Below are 22,420 nucleotides of genomic sequence, written 5' to 3' on the forward strand. Positions count from 1 at the left end.
CTGAAGTGTTGCCTTGGCACATTCACGTATTTTTGAGTAATCTGTAAAAACTCTGATGGCGGCCATTTTAGGGATAGGTTTGCCTGAGTCCTCCTAGGAACGCCCCCACCTCCTGGAGACGCCTCCGAGCTTTCGTCACCAGCCGAGTAACCAACCACTGCTCCTCAGCAGAACCCCCTCCCCACTGATGCCACAGACAGCGTGTGGAGGGGGCGTGTCGGAAAGGCTCAGAGGTTCTTAAAGAGACAGAGGCCTATTTCAAGACATTCACTACCGCCATTTTGAGAGAGACATTTTATACAAGGCAGTTATTCTAATTTACTGCATTTACAGACCAACAGAAGGTTTGGTCATCATTGTAGTGTGATATAGACTGGTGCTATGGGACTGAATAAAGCAGAATACCCCCTCTTTAACACCTTTTTGAGCGACAGTGCAGGATTTTAGAGGCAGTTGTGGTGAACAGGGCTGGGCTCATTGCGGGAACATGTAGGGGGAGGAAAATACTTAATTGTAACATTTTGAAACTCCGTACAGTCCCTTTAAGTTAAGTTGTACTTTATTGATCCCCATAGGGAAATTCGTTCTCTGCATTTGATCCATCCTTCAATGCCCATGGGGCGACCTGTAGGAGCAGTGACCAGCCGGGCTAATCAACCTATTGCAGACATGAGGAGAACATGCAAACGCCAAGTGGTGCAGCACGAATGACCCACACATTTCAAGGAAAAAACTGCAACTTGACACCAATCCCAGAGAATCCCGTTACTGTCATCATGAAGCTGACCTTTCCCCACTCGTAGGAGCCGACGTGTCCCGGAGCCGAGCCGCCCCACGAGCAGAAGACGGTGGTCCGGTCCGGCACCCAGCCTTTCTTGGTTTGTTCCGTGAAGGCGGCGATCAGCTCGGTCATGATGGCAGAAGCCCCGCCTCCTCGCTGGGCGCCGTGGTGACTGCCCACCAGCACGTAACGATCTGGAAACACACAGGTCGAGACAGTTCAAAACCTATCGTCTATAGCAGGGGTTCTCAACCTGGGGGTCGGGACCCACTAGGGGGTCGCGAGATTAATTTGGGGGGTCGCCAGAGCATATAGATAAAATATATATCTTATTATTATTGTGGTGTCGTAGCGTACATGCTATTTTACCAGGGTGCCATTATTTGTTCTAAATTTAATTCATTTTTGTTTTAGCCATAGTTTTTTCTTTGTTTTTTAAGAGTTATATAGGTTTAACCTTTTAACTCCCGCCTGAGCCAAGAGGATCTTTTTCCTCACGTCATCAAAAATTTTTTCCATAATTTTTTTGTTGGGTGTTCAACTCATTTTTGTAACTTTTTCATAATTTTTTTGGTCATTTTTTGTCACATTTTTGGCAATTTTTTGTCACATTTTTGTAATTTTTTTGTAATTTTTTTGTAATTTTTTTGTAATTTTTTTATTATTTTTTCGTCCATTTTTTGTCCACTTCTTGTGACATTTTTGCCACTTTTTCATAAATCTTTCGTCACTTTTTTGTCACATTTCTATCACTGTTTTCGTCTCAGTTCTGTCGCTATTTTCCAGAAGCTTTTGGATTGGGGTAGAGCCAAACTGTAGAAAATGTGCTCGGTTCAGGTGGGAGTTAAGGGGTTAATGTCATTGTTTTTCCCATGGTCTGACCCGGGTGGGGGGTCACCATCCTAATTAACTGTTATATTGGGGGTCGTGGCTCTAAAAGGTTGAGAACCACTGGTCTACAGTTTGTTGTGTCCTGACGTGATCGTTGTCGTCATTCTTCAGTCGGCGCCGCTTGGACATCTAGATATGAGTATGAAAAATAAAGAATATGCAAATGAAGGATAAAAACAGCAAAGACTGTAAAGTAACTGCAGAGAACCACCAGAAGCGGTCCGCATTTTGAGAAACACAGCTGTAGGCCTATGTCCCTCCAAAATCTCTACATTTTCCTCTATAAAATGTCCATTCTTTTCCCTAATTAAACAGCTGCTTTATATAATATTTACATACATCAGAGGCAGAGGGAGTGACGACTTTGAAGCGCGTTATTATTTCAGTTTAATTAAATGTGTGCATGGAAAGAAAATACATCAAATTCAGCTCAAACACTCAATAGCTGCCGTTAATTTCCTCCCATTGTTTATAGTTAAATCAATCACGGATGCAAATGGTTTTCTCCATACAGGCCATTTCTCTAATATCGAGACAAAAGCCCGGACCGGCCCGAGGCGGGAGCTTCGCGACGGTATTATTCCTCTGGTAAAGCATGAAATACTCACTGACGCACAGAAGGAGAAGGGCTTCTAGGCTTCTTTCTTTTTAAATGTATTTATTCTTTCGCACGGGCGGACTGTGGACTGTTGAATATGCACAGAGCAGCTCCCTGAAGGCACGAGGCGTAACGGCAAACTGCAACGCTGCACACGCAAGTTCATTCGGTAGAGGGGGGGGGATCTAACTTTAGGTGTTGTGAAGCGCGAGCGAGAGAAACCATTTGGTGATGCAAGATGAAGCAGAGAACATACCTAAATTGGTCATAAACTGCGGTCTGATCATCATCAAAATCGTAAGAATGAGTAAAGAGTGTCTGCCTGAACTGAAACCACGCAAACATTTATATTCTATCATATTTTTACTGGCCATGACATGTAAACATTCACAGGAGAGGGAGGAATAAGTGAGTACACCGCCTGAATCTCGCTGAACTGCAGCAGTTTTGTAAAGAGGAATGGTCTCAGATTCATCCTGATCCTTCACTCTCCCTCCTTTTTGTATTAAGAGTGTGTGTGGTGCTAATTTTGCCCTTTCCTCCGTGTAAACCTGGCTGTGCGAGCCCTGGCCTGGGATTGGAGGACTCGTTTCAAGCTTGGTTCTGGTTGGCTGCTCGTCCCTGGTCCCGATTGATGCGGCATCTGGACACTGCGTTCGAAACCATAAAATTACAGCTTCTAAGTACTAGCAACGACTCCTTAACCTTTCATGGGGTCGACTAGAGCTTCAGCAGCATTATGTCCCATTCGACCGTCCTTACCCAGGGGAAGGGGAAGTGACATCGCCAACAGCTGTTTTTCTTCTTCTTTAACCTCTTAACTCCCACCTGAACAGATCCCATATTCTCCAGTTTGGCGTTGCCCGAATCAAAAAGCTTCTTGGGAAAAAAAGCACCAAAACAGCCATAAAAAAAAATGAGAAAAAAACAAGGATGTAAACTCAGCAAAAAAAAATGACAAAAACTTAACAAAAATTGGACAAAAATTCAAAAAAGATGTGACAAAAAACTCAACCAAAAAGTGACCAAAATTCAACAAAAATGTGACAAAAAGTCAACCAACAAGTGACTAAAAATTTAAAAAAAAATGTGAGAAAAACGCAACCAAAAAGTGACAAAATCTCAACAGAAATGTGACAAAAACTCATTAAAACATAAAAAGGTGACACAACACAGCAACAACGCGAGGAAAAAAATCAATTTTGTGGGTCTTAGCTTTCAAATGAGGTGTTACACAGGCCTATAGCCAAAGGGGGCAGCATGCATTCGGTTTAGGCGGGTGGTAAGAGGTTATTACTGTAAATAGCCTTGGTTTGGTTATTTCTGTTACTCTTTGTTCAATTTACCTTTTACTTCCTTTTAAATTACCTGAGCCGGGTTGTAACGTCCACGCCGTCTCAGGTCTTTCTGCAAAACATCTCGTTAAACCTGTGACTTCATTTTTTCCATTGATGATAGCAGGTTGTCCAGGCACTGCTTTTTTTCCACAACGATCAGGACGAATCTTCAACCAATCCAATGTACAACACTTCAGCGAGATTCAGGGGGTGTACTTACTTATTCCACGCTCTCCTGTGAACGTTATGGCCAATAAAACTATGATCAAATGTAGATGTTTGGGTGGTACTAGTTTAAGCACACACTGTTTACTCATTCTTATGATTTTGATAAAGATCAGACACGTTAGGACCAATTTAGGCAGAAATGTGAGAAATTCCACGCGGTGTACTTTTTGTTACACACACAAATTGTAACTTTTTTCCAACATCAACCTGATTGTTTTGTGCCTCTATTGTTTTCCCCATTAGCCATTGACTTAACAAAAGCTTACTGAGGTCTTGATCTTAAAAAACACATCTAACAGCCAGTGAATTCCTATCACACTTGAAATATTACACACTTTTCGGAAAGTTCTCGTGAAAATAACAGTTCTGAGACGAAGGTGCTCTTTGGTGTTTAAGAAGCAAAATCTTGTGAAAGAAATGAAAGAAGAGCAGAGGAGTGGGTTTTCCTTCATCATTTCTCTCAAAAATGTCCCGAGTCTTTTGAAAAACAGTAACGCTTGCGATGTTTGAAATGTCTGTGGGCAGAGAGCCAGGCTTTCATTCCTGTGCGCATCGCAGATTTCAGTCCAGTTTTTTTACTGGAAGAGAAGATTAGCTGTGTGTAGTGTGTTAAACTTACGTAAGGAACGACTGAATAAAAGCTCATCAAACAAAAGCTCATGTTATTTTGATACAGCTGTCTTTCTATAAAAGCATAGAAGGGGCAACATTTATTTCCTCACCAATGTCCAACCTAACATTTGAAGTTTGCTTTGAATATTTGAGTAATTTTAAGCAGCACAAACGGCCTGATTCTACACACCACAGCGGTCCGAGAGGCAATTACAGCCCAAATGTGGGGATTGGCGGCAGACCATCACCCATCAGCAGCAGGAGCCAGAACCACCGTTACTCAAAGAGGTATGGCCCGCCTGGATCCAGCAGTGCGAGAGACAGTTTGTGCCCAGACCTTAAGGGAACAGGCCACCGTTTTTACATACTGAGATATGTTCTTACCTTAGCTTTGACGAGTTCTTTAGGACCTGTCTGATCTTCACCCGTGCCTTCAGTCACGTAAACACAACGCAGACGGCGTTAGCATTTAGTCTCTCCCTCTCTCCTCTATAGCTCCAAAACAGGTCAAGATAGAAGTAGTTCGAAATCCGCGCAGTAATCTTCACTTTACTGTGCGGATGCCAAATTACTCCTGGTATTATTACGCCTTACAATATAGTTCCTCCTTTTATCCGCTTAGAAAATCCACATTGTTTAATTTTGTGTAATTATACTTTGTAGTGGAACACTTCACGTAACCATATTTAAATAGGGAAAACGTGGAAGAGCTTGGTAGCTTCTATCTTGACCTGTTTTGGAGCTATAGAGGAGAGAGGGAGAGGCTAAATGCTGTGTTTACGTGACTGAAGGCACGGGTGAAGATCAGACAGGTCCTAAAGAACTCGTCAAAGCTAAGGTAAGAACATATCTCAGTATGTAAAAACGGTGGCCTATTCCTTTAAAGGGGCTGGAAGCAAGTTCGCCATTTTATACTCACTACTGCCACCTCAGGCCATATGTGTAAATGCACCTTCTATATTAAGCTCGTGCATGACGGCAATTCGGGCCGAAGTGACACATTTTTGAGTGACCGTACAGGATTTTAGAGGCAGTTGTGGTGAACAGGTCTGAGCTCATTCTACAAATTAGGACATGGCTGGAACATGTAGGGGGAGGAAAATACTTAATTTTAACATTTTTAAACTCCTTTTAGTCCCTTTAAGATAATAGAAAAAAAACAACTTGATATGATGCAAAATAGTCAAAGACTATTGAACAATCTGTCTAGTTCCATTGGCAATGTTATTTCAAGAAGAGAAATCCACCAATAGTTTTTGTTTGTTTTATAACACTGAAATAAAGAAAAACATTAGCAATAATCTTATTTCAGTTGAGTGTGATGAGGTTTTCTTTGATGAGATTTTCTTAATTTAAAGGAACAGGCCACAGTTATTCCATACTGAGATATGTTCTTACCTTGTGCCCGTGGAAGAGCTTGGTCACTTCCAACTTCACCCCCATTTGGAGCTATAGGAATACATTGGGAGAGGCCAAACGCTAACAACATCTTTGGTCGTTTTGCGTGACTCAGTGCACCTAGTCACTGATATTGATGTTATTTCATTGCTCTGCTTGCTTTATGAAGGATCCAAACTCTGTCAGCTCATTTGTCCGACTCCACCATTGCTCCGACAGTGCTTCCCATTTTTATCTGGGACCGGCTCCATCTTTATGCAAAACGCCATTTTATCTTCCCTCCTCGGTGTTTGAAGCCCCTCTTCACGCTGAACCCGTCGCACTCGGTGGCTGGTGGAGAATTACCCCCTCTGATTTACTGTGTGAGATTAGGCCGCCATAATGGGCCATAAAGCACATAATACAAGCCACAAATCCCCAGGAGAGCAGACACTTCGGCAGCACGTCGTTCACGTTCGGTCATATCTGTGCAGGCTTCATTCAACTCCACTCAACACACCAGATTCGACTCAATTAGGAGGGCTTTTCTGGCAGCAGTTAGTTATGATGTGAGATTGGAAGATAGTTTGTAAATTATTAAGACCCATTAGATATTTTTTGGCCTGAGGGGATTTTGCTCCGGCCAATTTATGTTTACTAAAATGGTTTGAGTGTTGGTTTCTAGCAATCTGAGAGGTTGTCAATATTTTGGAGGTCATATTTATCCAAGTAGATGTGGATCCAAATATGCTCGGGCAACAGTGCTGACACCATCGCTCTCAAATAACTTTAAGATTTTCATCAGAGGAGGGAAAAAACTAACTTATGCAGAAGAGAAGCAGCGGAACCCATGGCAAGTTCACAAGTTACGCAGTAGAGGGGGCTATTGGGTTTTTGGGAGTTTTGGTCTTATTTGGTACTTTTTCCACCTTCTATATAAAGCCTTAAAAATCTTTAAAGAAAGTAGAGTTAAAATCAAAGGGGAAAAATAAAATACATACGCGTGCATAGACGCACATACACATGTGTAAAGGTCAATTTATCCACCTTCACCCCCGGCTCACATTAACTACGGTCCAGGTTCGGTCCTGATCCGGTCCGGGTTTGCCCCAAACTACCACTCACAGCAAGTCCGGCTGACACTCGAGGCACAAAAACGGCACTTGCGGGTTTCCCGCTTGGTGCGACTTTACGTGATGATTAGCCCCGTATATACGTAGTTTTTGTAAACAAAAGCCGCATTTGCCAGAACAACGACTCTCCCCAGTGAAGTGGACGCTTTGCAACACATTTCTGCCCCCGTCTCACTGGTAATGGAGAAATGTTTACATTTACAGGTGGTAAATGAGACCAAATACGTAGCGAGCAGACCGATTTTATTCTGAAATACACCGGTATAAAGTATATACACACATACACATGGATCTTCTTTCCTCACGAGACCTGACTTCCTGCTTGGCTCGTGTTTTTCTGTCAGCTTGATCCGCTGGGGCTCCGGCGTCCGGCAAAAATAGACTTCGCGGAGCAGTGTGAGCGTGCAACATTGGTTTTAATGACTAAGTTCGCGGATGCCGTACCGGACCTTAACCGGATTTAATGTGAGTCGGGGGTTAGCCTGGCTATAGTTCTCTATTTTTATATTTACTTGAAGTATTTGAAATTCTTCTTCTTCATTATTGATTTTATGAGTCTGTACATTTTCTATTGTGTCCAGTCAATTCCAATAGTGTATGTTATAAATAAGTTGATATTCCACCAGAAAATGGCAAAAAAGAGGGAAAATTTGTGTTTCTCTAAAGATTCGCCGAGGGGGAAAATAGAATCTTTAGAGAAACACAATTTTTCACTCTTTTTTGCCATTTTCTGGTGAAATATGAACTTATTTATCACATAAATAAAGTCAAGTGTAAATCGGGTCCATATGGATATTTTCTCACAACAGATTGTTCAGTAGAAGTGAAAAAACGGCAGTTGTAGCAAGCACTAGCTAACCATTAGCACTAGCCCGATGCTAACATGTAGCATCAAGTTAGCATTCTCCGTTTTTCATGTATTTATGGGCTGTTGAACCACTTTGCTCCTCCCCATGTCTTTGTATCTTTATTTAGTAGAAACTATGTTCATATTTCAGCATTTGTTACAGTAGTTTTTGAATAATTTGAGAAAATGTTCATTTTTTCAAAATTGTTTTCCCCCTTAACTGTTTTCAAAAATGACCATATATGGCCGATTCCAGAGATGCCATCTGTATCTATCTATGCAGCCACATATACATATCAACTCCTTTTTTTTTTTTCACTTATAAAGTTGCATAATGCACCTTAACCCCCGCCTTAGTGCATTTTCTCATCACCTTATGTTACTTTTGTTGTGTTTTTGTCACACATTCTTGTCACTTTTCCATCGCCTTTTTGTCACACTTTTGTTGCATTTTCATCCTACTTTTTTTCAAGAAGCTTTTAGATTTAGGTAAAGCCAAACGGCAGAAAATGTGCGCGGTTCACATTCACCGCTGCATCTATTTAAATAAACAAACATAATAAACCTGCTTTATGTTTCAGGCAGTGCATTGCCAGAGTGTTCTTTCAAAGTTAACTTGGGCTCGATCAGAGAGTGGGGGGGGGAGACACCTGTAGCACCAAATGAGGCGCTAAATGCAGCAAGCGGCGCCTGTTGGAGCTGATTAATGTGATTAAACAGGAGTTTCCAGGTTTAACTGCGCATCACTAATCAAAGACTACGGGCTTCTTTCTGCACAGCCAGAGACACCCAGCCGCTCAAAACTGCAGGACGAGTGAGAAACGTGCTGGATAACATCGGAGAAACAGATCCCAGTGTTTAACCAGTGGGTACTTCTGCACGGCTGTGGGGGGCGCTGTATCTACAGGAAAAACGCTTATCCGGTTGGTCGATTAAACTCTACTTCCTGTTCCGTCTTTTGTTTACAAAATGGAGCCGTGTCAGTCTGTGGATGTGTTGGTTTTTCTTTCCGCACTTTTTAATATGACAGTGACTGGAACTACGCTCAGACGCACGGATCTTTTTACTGACGAAATGAGCCGATACTCATGGGATGAGATGATGCCAGACGAGGCAAAACCAGCACTAAACCAGGACTAAACCAGGATTAAACCAGGACTAAACCAGGACTAAACCAGGACTAAACCAGGACTAAAGCAGTACTAAACCAAGGCCGTTTCTCAATTCTCAGACTGCAGACTCCGTACTTGTGAACTCCGGGGTACGGACTTGCAGGTGCAGACTGGGAAAACGCCTTTAAAACATCTGATGTGCAAACTGAAACAATAATAATAAAAAACAAATAGGTCAAATATGAACTTGTTTGGGGGGTTGCAAATTATTCTGAGAAAACAAACAAACAATTTAGACTTTAAAATATGTAACTGTTTTTTCCCATATAAAGATGTGTCTGCAGCGCCCCCTTAATAAAACAATGTAAAAGTAAAATGCATTTGTCCTCAATGACCTGTTCATGACGTTAAGACTTTAAATGAAACTGTTGATCATTGTGAGAAAATGAAAGTATGTTTAAAGTTGTTTCCACACTTCTGCTCAGAAAACCATCTTGAGCACGAGACACGTCTCTGAGGATAAAAGACTCTTAAACCGGGAACATCTCCGTGTTTATTTACATGCGCGCGATCAGCTGTAGTTCAGCTGGAGGCTCGGTGCTGAGGAGGAGGGGGCGCTGCAGGCGGGGGCTCGCGTGAGCCACGTGCTCACACCAAACGGATTGTGGGAAATATAGCTGGCGGAGAACGCACAAGTCTCCTCTGATGCATCCTGGGTAAAACGGGTGGAGCAAGTTCTCATCCAGGGATTTACAGCGGACTTGCTGAGAAGCGAACTTTGAATTGGAACAGGACTTGGGCCGCGCGTGATGGCGTTTCACGAGTCCACGAGCACAGAAGTCCACACAAGTACACAGATTGAGAACCGGCTCAGGACTAAACCAGGACTAAAGCAGAACTGGCGGCCCCCGGAGATATTTTTTCTTCACATGACAACTGCGAAGGCTCCGAGCAGAGACATCGGAAACTACTAATGACGACTGTCCGAGGCTTTGCTCTCTGGCCTCTGGCGCTGCTCATGTCAATGTTTCTGCCTCATATTTACGAGTCCTGGCTTTAGGTGTAGATGTCGTATTGACTGTTAGCTCTAACGTGTCTGCACATGCGTTTTCATTTACATTACGTAATGAATGCCGTGATTGTCTCCGCTCTGTTCTGTCTTTGCGTAACTCGTTTGTTTCGGTTGTAACAGAAGCACAACTTTCTCTTCCTGGCTTTGTTCCGCTCTCTGGCTCAGTTCAGAAACTAAATGATCCGGCGACAGAGCTCGTTCGAACCGGGCCGAGTCCCACATTTTCAGCCGGGCCAGGGATCGTCTCCTTGTTCTGGATCAGAGTCCGTTTGTTCAAAACACCTCAAATGAACCGGGCTATCTGCGCACACGGGAAGATGGAGCTCTTTCTAACCTACTCTGGACGCCTGTTCTCGTTTCTAACCTAACGATAATTCAACTCTTCCTAAAGCAGAGGCCACTCGCCAGAAGTTGGAATTTCTTTCTGGAAAAATATTGTTTTTCTGTGACTGTCTCTGATGGATGTTTGGTGAACCTTGGCCAGAATCAAAGTGGATTAGCTTTTATAACCAACTCGAGTCCCAGGGGCGGACTGGGACTGAAAAACAGCCCTGGACTCTGACCAGCCTGGCCCAAATTAGCGTAAATGTGCACTTACCACCCGCCTTAACGGAGCATATTTTCTCCAGTTTGGCTTTACCCAAATCTAAAAGCTTCTCGACTGGAGAGCAACAGTGTAACACCTCATTTGAAAGCTGAGACGTACAAAAGTGATTGTAGCTTTTGGTCAAGTCGCCGCATTTTTTGTGATATTTTTGTTGTTTTTTCATTACTTTTTTGTGGCTTTTTGTTGTGTTTTTGTCACATTTTTTCTATAATTTTTTGTTGCGTTTATGTCATGCTTTTGTGGCCTTTTTGTTGCTTTTTTCGCTGCTTTATTGTCGTGTTTTTGTTGACTTTTCATCACATTTTTTGTTGCTTTTTTTGTTTTCTTTTCTTCCTCTTTTTTGTCGCTATTTTGATGCTTTTCTTTTTAGCTTTTAGATTTGGGTAAAGCTCGGTTGAGGCGGGACCTGTGGCCCTAGAGCCAGTGGCCCTTCTGTGCTCTTCCAGAATGGACATATGGCCAGTCCGCCCCTGGGAGTCCCATAATGTAAACACCCGATGGAGCGGCCAGGACAGAGCGGTGAGTCAATCAAAACGCGTGTTAGCTTGTGTGTTAGCTTGTGTGTGTTAGCGTGTGTGTGTTAGCGCGTGTGTTAGCTTGTGTGTTAGCGTGTGTGTGTTAGCCATTTATGAAGCTGTGTTGCAGATGTCAACTCCTCATTACTGCATTGTGTTGTAACTTCACTTATTGCTGTGATATTTATACTTCTTTTACTGCTAATGTTGCATGGGCGGATTAGCTCGGAGAGAGGGGGCGGAGTAGGTTTGAAAAATACCTCCAGAAAATACTTATATTTATCACAAAAATGAGTACTTCATAGTGGTAGAGGTACAATATATCATTGTACATCATTGGAATGGCTAGAATAGCATGATACAGATCCTTTAAGTTAACAGCAGTACATACCTGGGTTCTTCTTTCCTTTCAGGTAACCGACAACGTTGTAAATCTTCTTGTTGGCCCACCGGTTTCCAACGGTCAGCGCGATCGTCTTACGGTCTAGAGAGAAAAACATAAGTTATCGACAAGGTTAGCATCAGTTCATTGTTTGTTTTTTGTGAATCCTCATACTTTAAGGCGTGTCAGGAGCAAATAATGTCGGTTTACTTTTGTACTGAGCTTCACAAGACCGAGGTTTTCAAGTGGCTACACGGTCGACGTCATTCATTTGTTGCAAACTATTGTAGCCACAGCCGGGGTCGACTGACGGCTTGATTCCACATTCTCTCTCTAAACACAGAGGGTATTCATCGCCAGGACGGTCCAGACAGAAACACAGATCGAGTCTATTTTCTGCTCTGTCGAGAGTCCGGCAAGATCAAGCTCCACAGTCCAGATCACACCAAGAGAGAACGCAAACAACATCCGGGTTATCAAAGTACCCTCTGCACGAACTTTGTTTAACCTCAGTATTTCCCCTCTGTAGGGTTGTGTTATCACTTTAGGTCACAATTAAGCTTTACTTGCTCTTATTCACATAACTTTTCTCTGCCCCTCGCAAGCAAGAGAAGAACTTGTGAAAGTGAAAGATAAGCGGGCTAGCTTCAAAGCGAACTCCTCTGTGACAGGACTTTACTGTACAGCTCGCCGGCTCCTAAATAGTTATTTCTTATTTTTATTTCACAAACCCGTTGCCTTGCGAGTCCTCTCTCCTGCAGCTGGCGGAGAAGACTAGGGCGCACTGAAGTGGAGGCAGAAGGTGCTGATTTTGCCATCATTTGGTGGCGTTTTGAGCAGAGGCGTAGCTTGCCATAAGGCAAGGCAGGCAGCTTCCTGGGGCCCCCAACAGTCAAGTCAATACACACAGTCTTCCTAATGAGTTACATCATCTCCACCAATGCTCCGTGGTGCTGTTCATCCCCATCCTGTTGCTGGAAGGGAATCTTATTTGTAAAGCGCTTTTCATATGACACAAGTCACACCCAAAGCATGAAAAGGAGGGGGTTCATTCACTCCATGCTGATGGCGGTCAGCTACATTTGCAGCCACAGTTTCCCCTGGGGCAGACTGACAGAAGCGAGGCTGCTCACATGAGCCAACGGTCCCTCCGACCACCACCAACCAATCACTCATAGACATTGGGTGAAGTGTCTTGCCCAAGGACAACGACAGTCTGCAGCTGCAGGAGCCGGGATTTGAAACCCCGACCTTCCGATCATGAGGCGACCCGCTCTACCATCTGCGCCACTGTCGCCCCAGTGAGTCATGGTTCCCTAATGTTAACTTATAATGAGCTGTGGACCGACTTTTCTACTCATGGCTCCACCAGATTATATTTCTAATAGTGGAACCAGTTTATGTAACACTCTTCATGACCTGAAGAACCTCTGCCTTCTAAATGCTGGAGTTGTTGTTCACATTAAAACACTTGGACACCACAGTGAGTTAGATGTTTTTACCAGCAGTCGGCAGCTAATGGAGTTGTTCCACGACTATTTTCTCCACTTTTTCTACTGTTTTTGGCTAGTGTTTGTCAATGGAAATGAATGCTAACAGCTGCAAAGATGGCGGATCTCTATGGTAACTGTGGAATTTCCCAAACTCTATACAGGTCTTTCATATCACTCCAGTAGTAGTCGAGGAGACCGTCTCTGTCCCCGTCCCTGCGAGAGAAGTCTGGGGAATCGCTTGTGAAGTTAACGTGAGTTCGACTTTCAACTTACCCAGAGATTCACCACCATTCCTCCAACTGCACCTTCCACTAAGTAGCTCGGCTAGCAATAAGTAAACCTTTGGGAATTATTTGCTGCGGAAATCATTAAATAAACGTTCGGCCTTCATAAAAGTGTATGAAGTGCATAAGTACCATCGCCCTGTCGGTACTTTCCGATAATGACCAGCGTTCTATACATTACACCTTACTTATTTAACACTAGCCTTTAGCTCGTAAGATAATAGTGAAACCAGTTTATGTAACACTCTTCATGACCTAAAGAACCTCTGCCTTCGATTCTGAGGAAAACTTATGCGAAGAACTGCATTATGGGAGTTGTCAGGTGACCCGCTCCTGCCCAAACGACGTCCTCTCTCCCAGTACGCAGTACAACGATCGACCTCCAGAGGGCCCCCTACCAGCATTCTTGCCCTCAGTACCCTTGCTATGCCACTGGCAGAGCGAACAGGCGGAATATGAAGAATCCGGCCATCGATGAACGCCTTCAGCTCCTCCGATCACCACCAAACACTCATGACAGTTTGGAGCAGAAGGAGCCGAGATTCGAACCACTGACCTTCGAATTCATGGACAAACCACCTACAGTGCTGGGTACCATGAAATGACACCAGTCTAATATCAGAAAAAAGATTTAGGTACTACTGGTATCGGAAAAATATAACTTTCGAAAAACAGGTACCAAAAAAAAAATCTTATATCTTTAGATCCATTTTGAGGTCTGATGGGTTCAGGCTCTCTATTTGTATTTATTTTTCCCCTTGAAAAAACAAAAAGCCAATGTTTTTCCCCATTTTTTTTCTTATTTTAGCTCCAATTTGTTTTCTTGTTTTACCATTTATTCTCCTCAATATTACAGATATTTTAATTACACACACTTTCTCCCAATTTCCCCCCATTTTCCCCTAAATTTCCCCCCATTTTTCACCCATTTCTTGACATTGGAGAGGAACCCAATGTTGCAAATCTTGCTCTGTTTTCTGGTTGTTCAGGTATCGGTATCGAAAACTAAGTATTGTTAAAGCACTGGTATAAAAAAATAAATAATGGTAGCCTACCCAACCTGTAACCACGAGGATCCACAGGGTTTTAGGCTATTCCGCATGTTTTATATACAGATACAGATACAGAAACTCCACACAAAACACCCAAGAAATAAAACCTTTTGCTGTGAGGCGAGAAGATTTGTATTTTAGAACAATCGTAAACTAAAATAACCCCATATCCTAAAGCGCTGCAGCGGTGGACTCACACTGCCAACCTGCCGCCTGGCTCAAGGGCTCGAGGGAGAAACATGGCGGAGCATCTGAAGGAGCGTGTGACAGAGGTGGCCTGCCTACAGCTGACTACTTTCCCAGGACAGGTCCCCACGCTCCTGTCCCGCCATCCACCGCTGTACCGCTGCCGCTGCTCCTATTAAATATACAGAAAAATACACTCGGCGGATCCTCACAGGCCCAAACAGGAGGCATTTATCACTCCTGACAGAGGTACGGATGACTTTGGCTAAAAGGATGGAGCACGCGGGGACTCGGGGGCGCTCGCTCTGCAGAAGAGCGGAGCGGAGAGGGGCAGGCGGTGCTGGAGAGTAAATCCCGCCGTGATGAATGGACGTCCTGGATGCGGGGCTCCGCGGGTAAGAGGTGAAACCCAGTTAAGTTTCAACAGTTTGAGGATGAGAGTTGAGGGACTTCACGTGTCAGGACGGAGGGGAAAAAAAAGTAGATACAGCGGAGGAGGCGTCAAGGAGTTTGGTGAAAGGCGTGTTCGAAGACGAGGTGTGGGGAGAGAAAATTAAATACTCAAAATAGTGACCCAAAGGAACAGGCTTCATGAGCTCACACTTTGTGGAACTGTCCTAACGTAACAGATTCCTGGACTAGCATTTTCAAATCGATGTCTGATGAAGCTTATGCGCAAATTCAACCTGGAAGACCCACCAGCTGCATTCATTCATCACCTCATCACCGGCAGAGAACTCCAATCATCCAATCACGGGCCCCGCTCAAGCCGCACCTTCACGACAGCCAATCACCGCGGCTGCTCATCCCCTCACCAGGATCCCCTTTTTAAGCTCCCTGGTCAAATGAATAAATGAATTATCTTGCTGTGAGAGGTGATTGTGAATTGGCATTTAAGCGGACTGCCTTTTCACAGAACGTCCTGTCATATCAGGGAGTGAGCTTCTGGAATAGTATTCCACTGTCAGTGAGGGAAAGCACAAGTCTCCCTACATTCAGGAGTCATTTAAAAGTGTGGCTGAGGGGCACACAAACATGTGATCATGTGTAGTGCATTATAAAAAAAAGAGATACAATTATCAGTGTAATTCGGGTTGTGCAATAAGGGTCAGATAAAATGGGTTGGGCAATAGGGGTCAGTGTAATATAGAATGGTGCAATATGGGTCAGTGCAATATCAGGTCTGTCAGGGCATGTGCATTATTGAGGTTTGTGCAATACAGTCGATGCATTTACTATTTTCTATATTCTCCTCTGTTGTCCACTCTTGTTATTGTTATTTGTTTTAACGATGTGATCACTGTCTCTCTGTACATAGTCTGTATATAGTGTCTCTGTATGTTTTTACTAACTCGTGTGTAACATCAAATTAGCCTAAGGCTATAATCTGGCATATTTACATTGTTTACAATGTTCATTAATATATATTGTCCCTCCTTTTCAAATAAATAAATAAATAAATAAATTTGGTAAAGCGAGTGTCTCTGAGGGGACAGTGACTTTACGTACATTTACAAAAAACGACGTAATAAATATTTCTACTGGTATTTTATCCAGCTCACTTGGGAGAGTAGTATTATTTAGCCTTAGCTACGATGCTAACTTATAGTTTGAGATTCTGGAGGTTTCATATTGAGCTCATGAGTCAAACCAGTAGATGGCGCCCCTGCGACGCTCACACTTCGGCTGAGGTGGTGTAGAGGAATAAATCCCTTAGAAAAGCTACTGTGCGATGCTCTCTCTCTGTTCGCAGTCACTGACAGCGAGCGAGTCGTCTACCAGCGGCCATCTTTTTTTTTTTTCGTAGGATAGTTGCTACATCAAGCAATCACAAGTCATGAGAGTGCACCAACTATCCTACGAAAAAATAAACCATGCGCACAGTCGTGACAGCGGTAACAGCAGTCTGTCAGTCCTGTCAGATCGAGGGGCTTGGTCTGAGACTGTCAACAGAGCAGACCCCGCCCACACACTCACCCCCCTCGCCTCCCCCAAAGCCTCCGAGACCACCCCTTTCTCAGAAATGTTTGACTTTTGTTTGTGGGTGGGGAAAGGCTCTGCCACGCCCGTTTAGTTACTCTTTAAGCTCCCTGGTCAATCACTCAGCCGTTTGCCAGCCGTGCTACGACCCTCCTCCACCCCTTTCTCCGCCTGGCTCCTCCTCGGCTCCGCTCATCAAGTGGCCGACCCAGGTCTCCTCCACCACCACCAGGGTCCAGGCTCCGGGGAAGATCATGGCTATCACTCGTCAAAGCCATGCGTTCCATATGGTTGGTTCAGTCTGAGCCCCAATAATGATTCATGTTCGTTAATAAAACACTCACACCGTCACTCTGTTTCTGTGAGTCTTTTCAGGTTGAAATGTTTGTGGAACACAGTTACACCCTGACCCTCCAGCAGTGGCCAAGCAGAAAGCCGTTATCAAATTTATCTCAGTACAGGCCAGAAGGCTGACATTACTAAAATTGGAATACAAGAAATCATCCAACATATATTAATTTGTTACATGATATGATGAAACTGGAAAAAAAAAACAATATTAAACTAGAAATGCAATGGCTGCGCCATTGCGATTGACTGCGGAAATGCGGGAAGCGAATGCAGAAATTGCATAAACTCTTCAATTTGCATAATCTAATTTGCATAAACTGGTAAAATGCATAAAATGTCATGTTGCATAAACTGTATAAACTGCATAAAGTGGTAAAATGCATGAATGGGTTAATTTTCATAAATTATGTAAATTGCATAAACTCTTTAAAATTATAAATCCTAAATGGCATAAACTCTTAAGTTGCATAAACACTTTAATATGCATTAATTGGTTAAATCCCATAAAGTGGTTACTTTGCATAAATTATTAATGTTGCATAAACTTTTATATCCCATAAACTGGTCAAACTGTTGAAAGTGCTTGATTGGCAGAAGCTGCACAAATGGCTGAAAGTCCTGGACTCTCCCCATTGGCTGGATTCCCACATACACACCAATGCAAAAATTTCAAACTCTCGTATAAAAAAACTGGAAAACTGCAGAAGGACAATTTTTTCTCAAAACCCACAAGTTGCATACGCTGAACATGCACAAAGTGCAGAAGTTGCAGAAAATGCAGAAAAAAGTGCAGAAAAGCATGGATTTGCGGCAGCCCCATTATAAGTCAATGGGAAAAATCTCCGACATTTTGGCCGATTGCGGAAAAACCGTAAGTTGCAGAAGTCCCAAAAGTAACAGCACCTTCTCCTCAACATGCGGAACGTTTTGATGCATAACTTGCATAAATTGCACAAAGCATGAAGGTGCTGAAAGCTCTAGAAAATCGGGAAAAAGATGGAAGAGGAATAATAATAAAGAACATGAAAACCAATAATTGACTGCGGAAGAATTCCGCAGTCAATCAATAACTAAAAGGAAAATTAGACGATTTTAATTTGATATGGGATCCGTTTCTGGGGTGCTTTAACCGGTGCAGGGAGACAAGGGTGACGAGTGTGGCAAGTGTGGCAAGTGCAAGGCAGTGAGGAAATCATAGCTCAAGATTTGGTAAAGGGCAGCGAGTAAAGGTTAAGATGTGGCTGGAGCAGGTTAAAAACATGACCTGAGATGAGACTTCGCTGGAGAAAACCTCAGTGTTCACAACGTGGGTGTTTTTGTATTGAGGCTAAGATAAAATAAAAAATAAAATGACTGCAAAGTTTTGAACGAACCTGCGCGAAAAAGAGTCGGCTTGTTAGTAGTTTACATTTCTTGGAGTTGTTTACATTTATTTATTACATTTATTATACGGCTCTTCACAATGCAAGTGCCATTGACTTGAATGGGATTATCCAACGTTCTACCGGTCATTATTTTTTGATAGAGGACCTCTGAAAAAAATAATGACTGCTGCCAATGGCGACAGAGTTTGTGCTTGTAATAGAGTTTGAGAATGTGATGTCATGTCGCTAAGCACCATGGGATTGGCAGCAGTTGTAAACGAATGGAGATTTTAAAAGTTAAAATGCTGGAGTTATTGTTCACATTAAAACACTTGGACACCACAGTGAGCTAGATGTTTTTACCAGCAGTAACTCAGCAGCTAACGGAGCTGTTCCACGACTATTTTCTCCACTTTTTATATTGTTTTTGGCTAATGTTAGTCAATGGAAATGTATGCTAACAGCTGCAAAGATGGCGGATCTCTATGGTAACTGTGGAATTTCCCAAACTCTATACAGGTCTTTCATATCACTCCACACATAGTAGTCGAGGACACCGTCTCTGTCCCCGTCCCTGCGAGAGAAGTCTGGGGAATCACTTGTGAAGTTAACGGGAGTTCGACTTTCAACTTACCCAGCGATTCCACCATTCCTCCAACTGCACCTTCCACTAAGTAGCTCGGCTAGTAATAAGTAAACCTTTGGGAAATATTTGCCGCGGAAATCATTAAATAAACGTTCGGCCTTCATAAAAGTGTATGAAGTGCATAAGTACCATCGCCCTGTCGGTACTTCCCGATAATGACGTTCTATACATTTCACCTTACTTATTTAACACTAGCCTTTAGCTCGTAAGATAAAAGCTCTGCCTTTAACGAGCCCTGGTGTTTCCTTTGGGGAAATCCGGCATGATGTTTGTGACTGTCCATCAGTAACTCGCTGTCCTTTACAAAATCTTGAGCTAACTCTTCATACGTTTGGGACCTGGCTAATCGGGAATGTAAACGATCGGGGACCGAAAGTACAGCATCGATCTTATTGTCCAGGAAGAAATCACGTAGGGGCACTGTGCATATAGCCCATTCTGCCTTTATCAAATCAAATCAAAACAACTTTATTCATCCCAATGGGCAATTCTGTTCACTGCTCTCTGGTCATAAAAAACAGTAAATGGAGACACATACGACCATATACAGACGTCATGAACTGTAAGTGCATCAGGACACAAGGGGACCAGTAAAAATGAGGGGAAAAGAACAAGATAAACACTGCCTTCTTAAACCTTGTCATTTAAATTTCTGACAGCAGTCGGAATGAAGGATTTTGAATAGCGGTTTCTCTTCTGTTGGGGGACGACATATCGCCTCCCGGAGGGCACCAGAGTAAAGTGCGACCGCAAGACATGATTTTGTTGACCCAAAATCGATCGAGTCTTTTGGAGGACTCTTTTCTTACAGAGTGAGGCGAGGTCTTCAAAACGCACACCAGAAATCTGACACTTTGACAATCTGGTTCAGACTGTTCCTATTTTTCACAGACCGGCGTCAAACCAGCAAATAAAAGAAAAGGTTAAGACACTTTCAATAAAAGAATGATAAAAGTTCTTAAAATATTTGCTGATACATTAAAAGAGTTCAGTTTCCTCATCAGCTGAACTCGCTGATGTCCACGTTTGTCAATTTGCTCTGTGTTTTTATCAAATCGTAGAGAGGAATCAAAAACAGTCCCCAAGTACTTTAGTGTGTGTCTGTGAACTAGCTTTGCAGATAGCCAACAGTCTCCAATTGACTCTGTGCATAACTTCAAAACACAACAACGCCGCCCAAGAAGTGACTTCCTGTTTCGAGCCAGCACGCCAAAATAAAAGCACCGTCTTATTCATTAGTTCAACTTTCTTTACGCATCACTATTAACAGACAAAACATTGTGTGTATTTAATCATATTCCTGTAATGTTGCAAGTACCTGCTGAACTGATCAATGAGACGAGCTGTGTGCTTTTATTTTGGCGTGCTGGATTGAAAGAGGAAGTTATGCACAGAGACAATTCTCCAATAAAGGGCCAGGAAGCATCTTGCTATTGTGGTGTATTTTAATGGAAGGACTATAACAAAGAAAATGTATTTTACGATCTTATGAGGGCAAATATACTAGGGATGCACCGATACCACTTTTTCTAAAACCGATACGAGTACGAGTACTTTGATTTAAGTACTCGCCGATACCGAATACCGATACGAGTACAAGGGATTTTCTTCAACATTCTTACTTTTTTCACAGCAGATTGGTTTGTAATTAGTTCATTTACTCATGTACATTTCCTTAAGTAAAGTCGGCGACACATTTAAGAGCAGTTATATTAGAATTGTGCTGATGCCATTTAGGCTATTTATTTATTTTATTTTCATTCAATATGATTTTTAATTTTAATTGCATAGTCCATAGACGGAAAAGCCCATGTCCTAAAGCTCCCAATGCCTGAGCTTTACTCATTTATGTATTTTTTTTTAACAATAGTATTGAGATGTTCCTTAAATGGTCTCTTTTCGTCTTTACTTCAGGTCCTGTAGATTTTCTCGTGTGTTTGTAGTAACTTAGCGAGAAGCTACAGCGTTTTCATTGTTCTGCTGCAGCTCATTTTCCCTCAATATAAACATGCTGTATGTCTTTAATTTGGATTTTCTGAGGACTTTTTAGTCGCTGGGTTAGTTTTTCAGATGAATAAACCCCTGGGCATAAAACGGCGTCAGAATGGCCAAAACTGCTAGACGCGAGTTAGCAACGTTAGCCTGTATCTTGTAAACACTGCAGACGCTGCAGCACAAACAACATTAAGCTCTGGTTAAATCCAGCTCAGACTCTGGTTTAGAGAGCGCAGTCTGTAATAAAGTCAGCTCTATGTGGATTATTGGATTTACACTAAACAATTCTCCAGTTTGTTGCTTCTTCTCTCCTCAGCTGGCCACACGTCAAATGGTATCGGTTTCTGGTATCGGGACCTCATGAATGAGAACGAGTATGAGTACAAGCATCGGCATCCCTAAAATATACAATTCAAATACAAAATAAGTAGCTTAATGATGAAAAACGGTCGCACTTCCACAAGGGGGCAGTGCGTTGTCACTTGATCTACTAAGGCTGGAAAGAGTAACCAGACGCTTCACTCATTTGACAAAAACGTTTGTTGAGAAATGGGTTGGACAGTTCTTGACAGCTTTCATCAACACCTCAATCAACATAACCTGAATCCTCCCTCATCTCTGTTTCGGGTCAGTGTCACACTCACGGGACCCTCTTCTCCAGAGACCTGGGACGATCAACCGTCGGTTAACAGTCGGAAGACACTTCTGAAGAATGCACAGAGTTCTAAAACATGTAAGGGTATAATACAAACCTCTCTCCCCCCTCTCCCACTTTCTGCTTACAAAGGTAGAAGAAAAGGTGTAAGTGAACGTTGGAAGCAGCACAGAGCAATCAATAGCGGTGTAATTAGGGCCGGCTGCTCTTTCTATAAAGCCATTTCGACTGGTTCTGCTTGGCTTGTGCTCCCTCCGCGCCTGCTATTCTAATTGCGTCGGAAATTTGTTTCACTTTTCGCAATTTTTTTTCTCCAGCCCGGGAAGACGCGAGACAGAGAAATAAAAATAAAAGATTACACTGAATATGTTTCGATTCAGTCAAACGGTTCCTTCAGGGCTTTTATGCTGCGCTGGGTTTGAATTTTATGCCTAAAACTACCTGATTATGTTAAATTTATGCCATTTCATAGTACAAGTAATGTTCTTTTATCATTGGATTTAAATGCTTATTGGGTTTAACTTTTCTGAGAATAAGAGCCAGAGCTTTGGAAACAAATCTCAATGTTATTTCAGTCTGAACTCTATAGGAGTTTGGTGATGATTTCAAAAGTGTGTCTCTGGACAGAAAACCATGTTTGCAACTTGACTGTCACCGGACCGGAGCCACCAATACACACTAATAATAACAATAATAATAATAATAATGCATTGGTTTTATATAGCGCTTTTCTGGACACTCAAAGACGCTTTACATTGCATTATTCGTTCACTCCATACTTGGTGGTAGTAAGCTACTATTGTAGCCACAGCTGCCCTGGGGTAGACTGACGGAAGCGAGGTAACCAGTCTGCGCCATCGGCCCCTCCGACCACCAACCACTCACTCACTCAATACATTCGCTAGACCTCATGGTGTTTCCC

General features: G+C 42.8%; 1 protein-coding gene across 1 annotated transcript in view; it reads right to left on the reverse strand.

The window, feature by feature from the left end:
• The window catches only part of naaladl2 (N-acetylated alpha-linked acidic dipeptidase like 2), a 590,615-nt gene that overhangs the window by 128,586 nt on the left and 439,609 nt on the right, over positions 1–22,420 (reverse strand). The window contains exons 9-10 of the mRNA XM_079574900.1: positions 11,502–11,594; positions 788–975 (exon numbers count right to left, since the gene is read on the reverse strand). Coding sequence (XP_079431026.1) covers positions 788–975; positions 11,502–11,594 — 281 coding nt within the window. The remainder of the gene's footprint in view (positions 1–787; positions 976–11,501; positions 11,595–22,420) is intronic.

Source organism: Gobius niger (assembly GCF_951799975.1).
Source record: "Gobius niger genome assembly, chromosome: 17".
Classification (NCBI taxonomy): domain Eukaryota; kingdom Metazoa; phylum Chordata; class Actinopteri; order Gobiiformes; family Gobiidae; genus Gobius; species Gobius niger.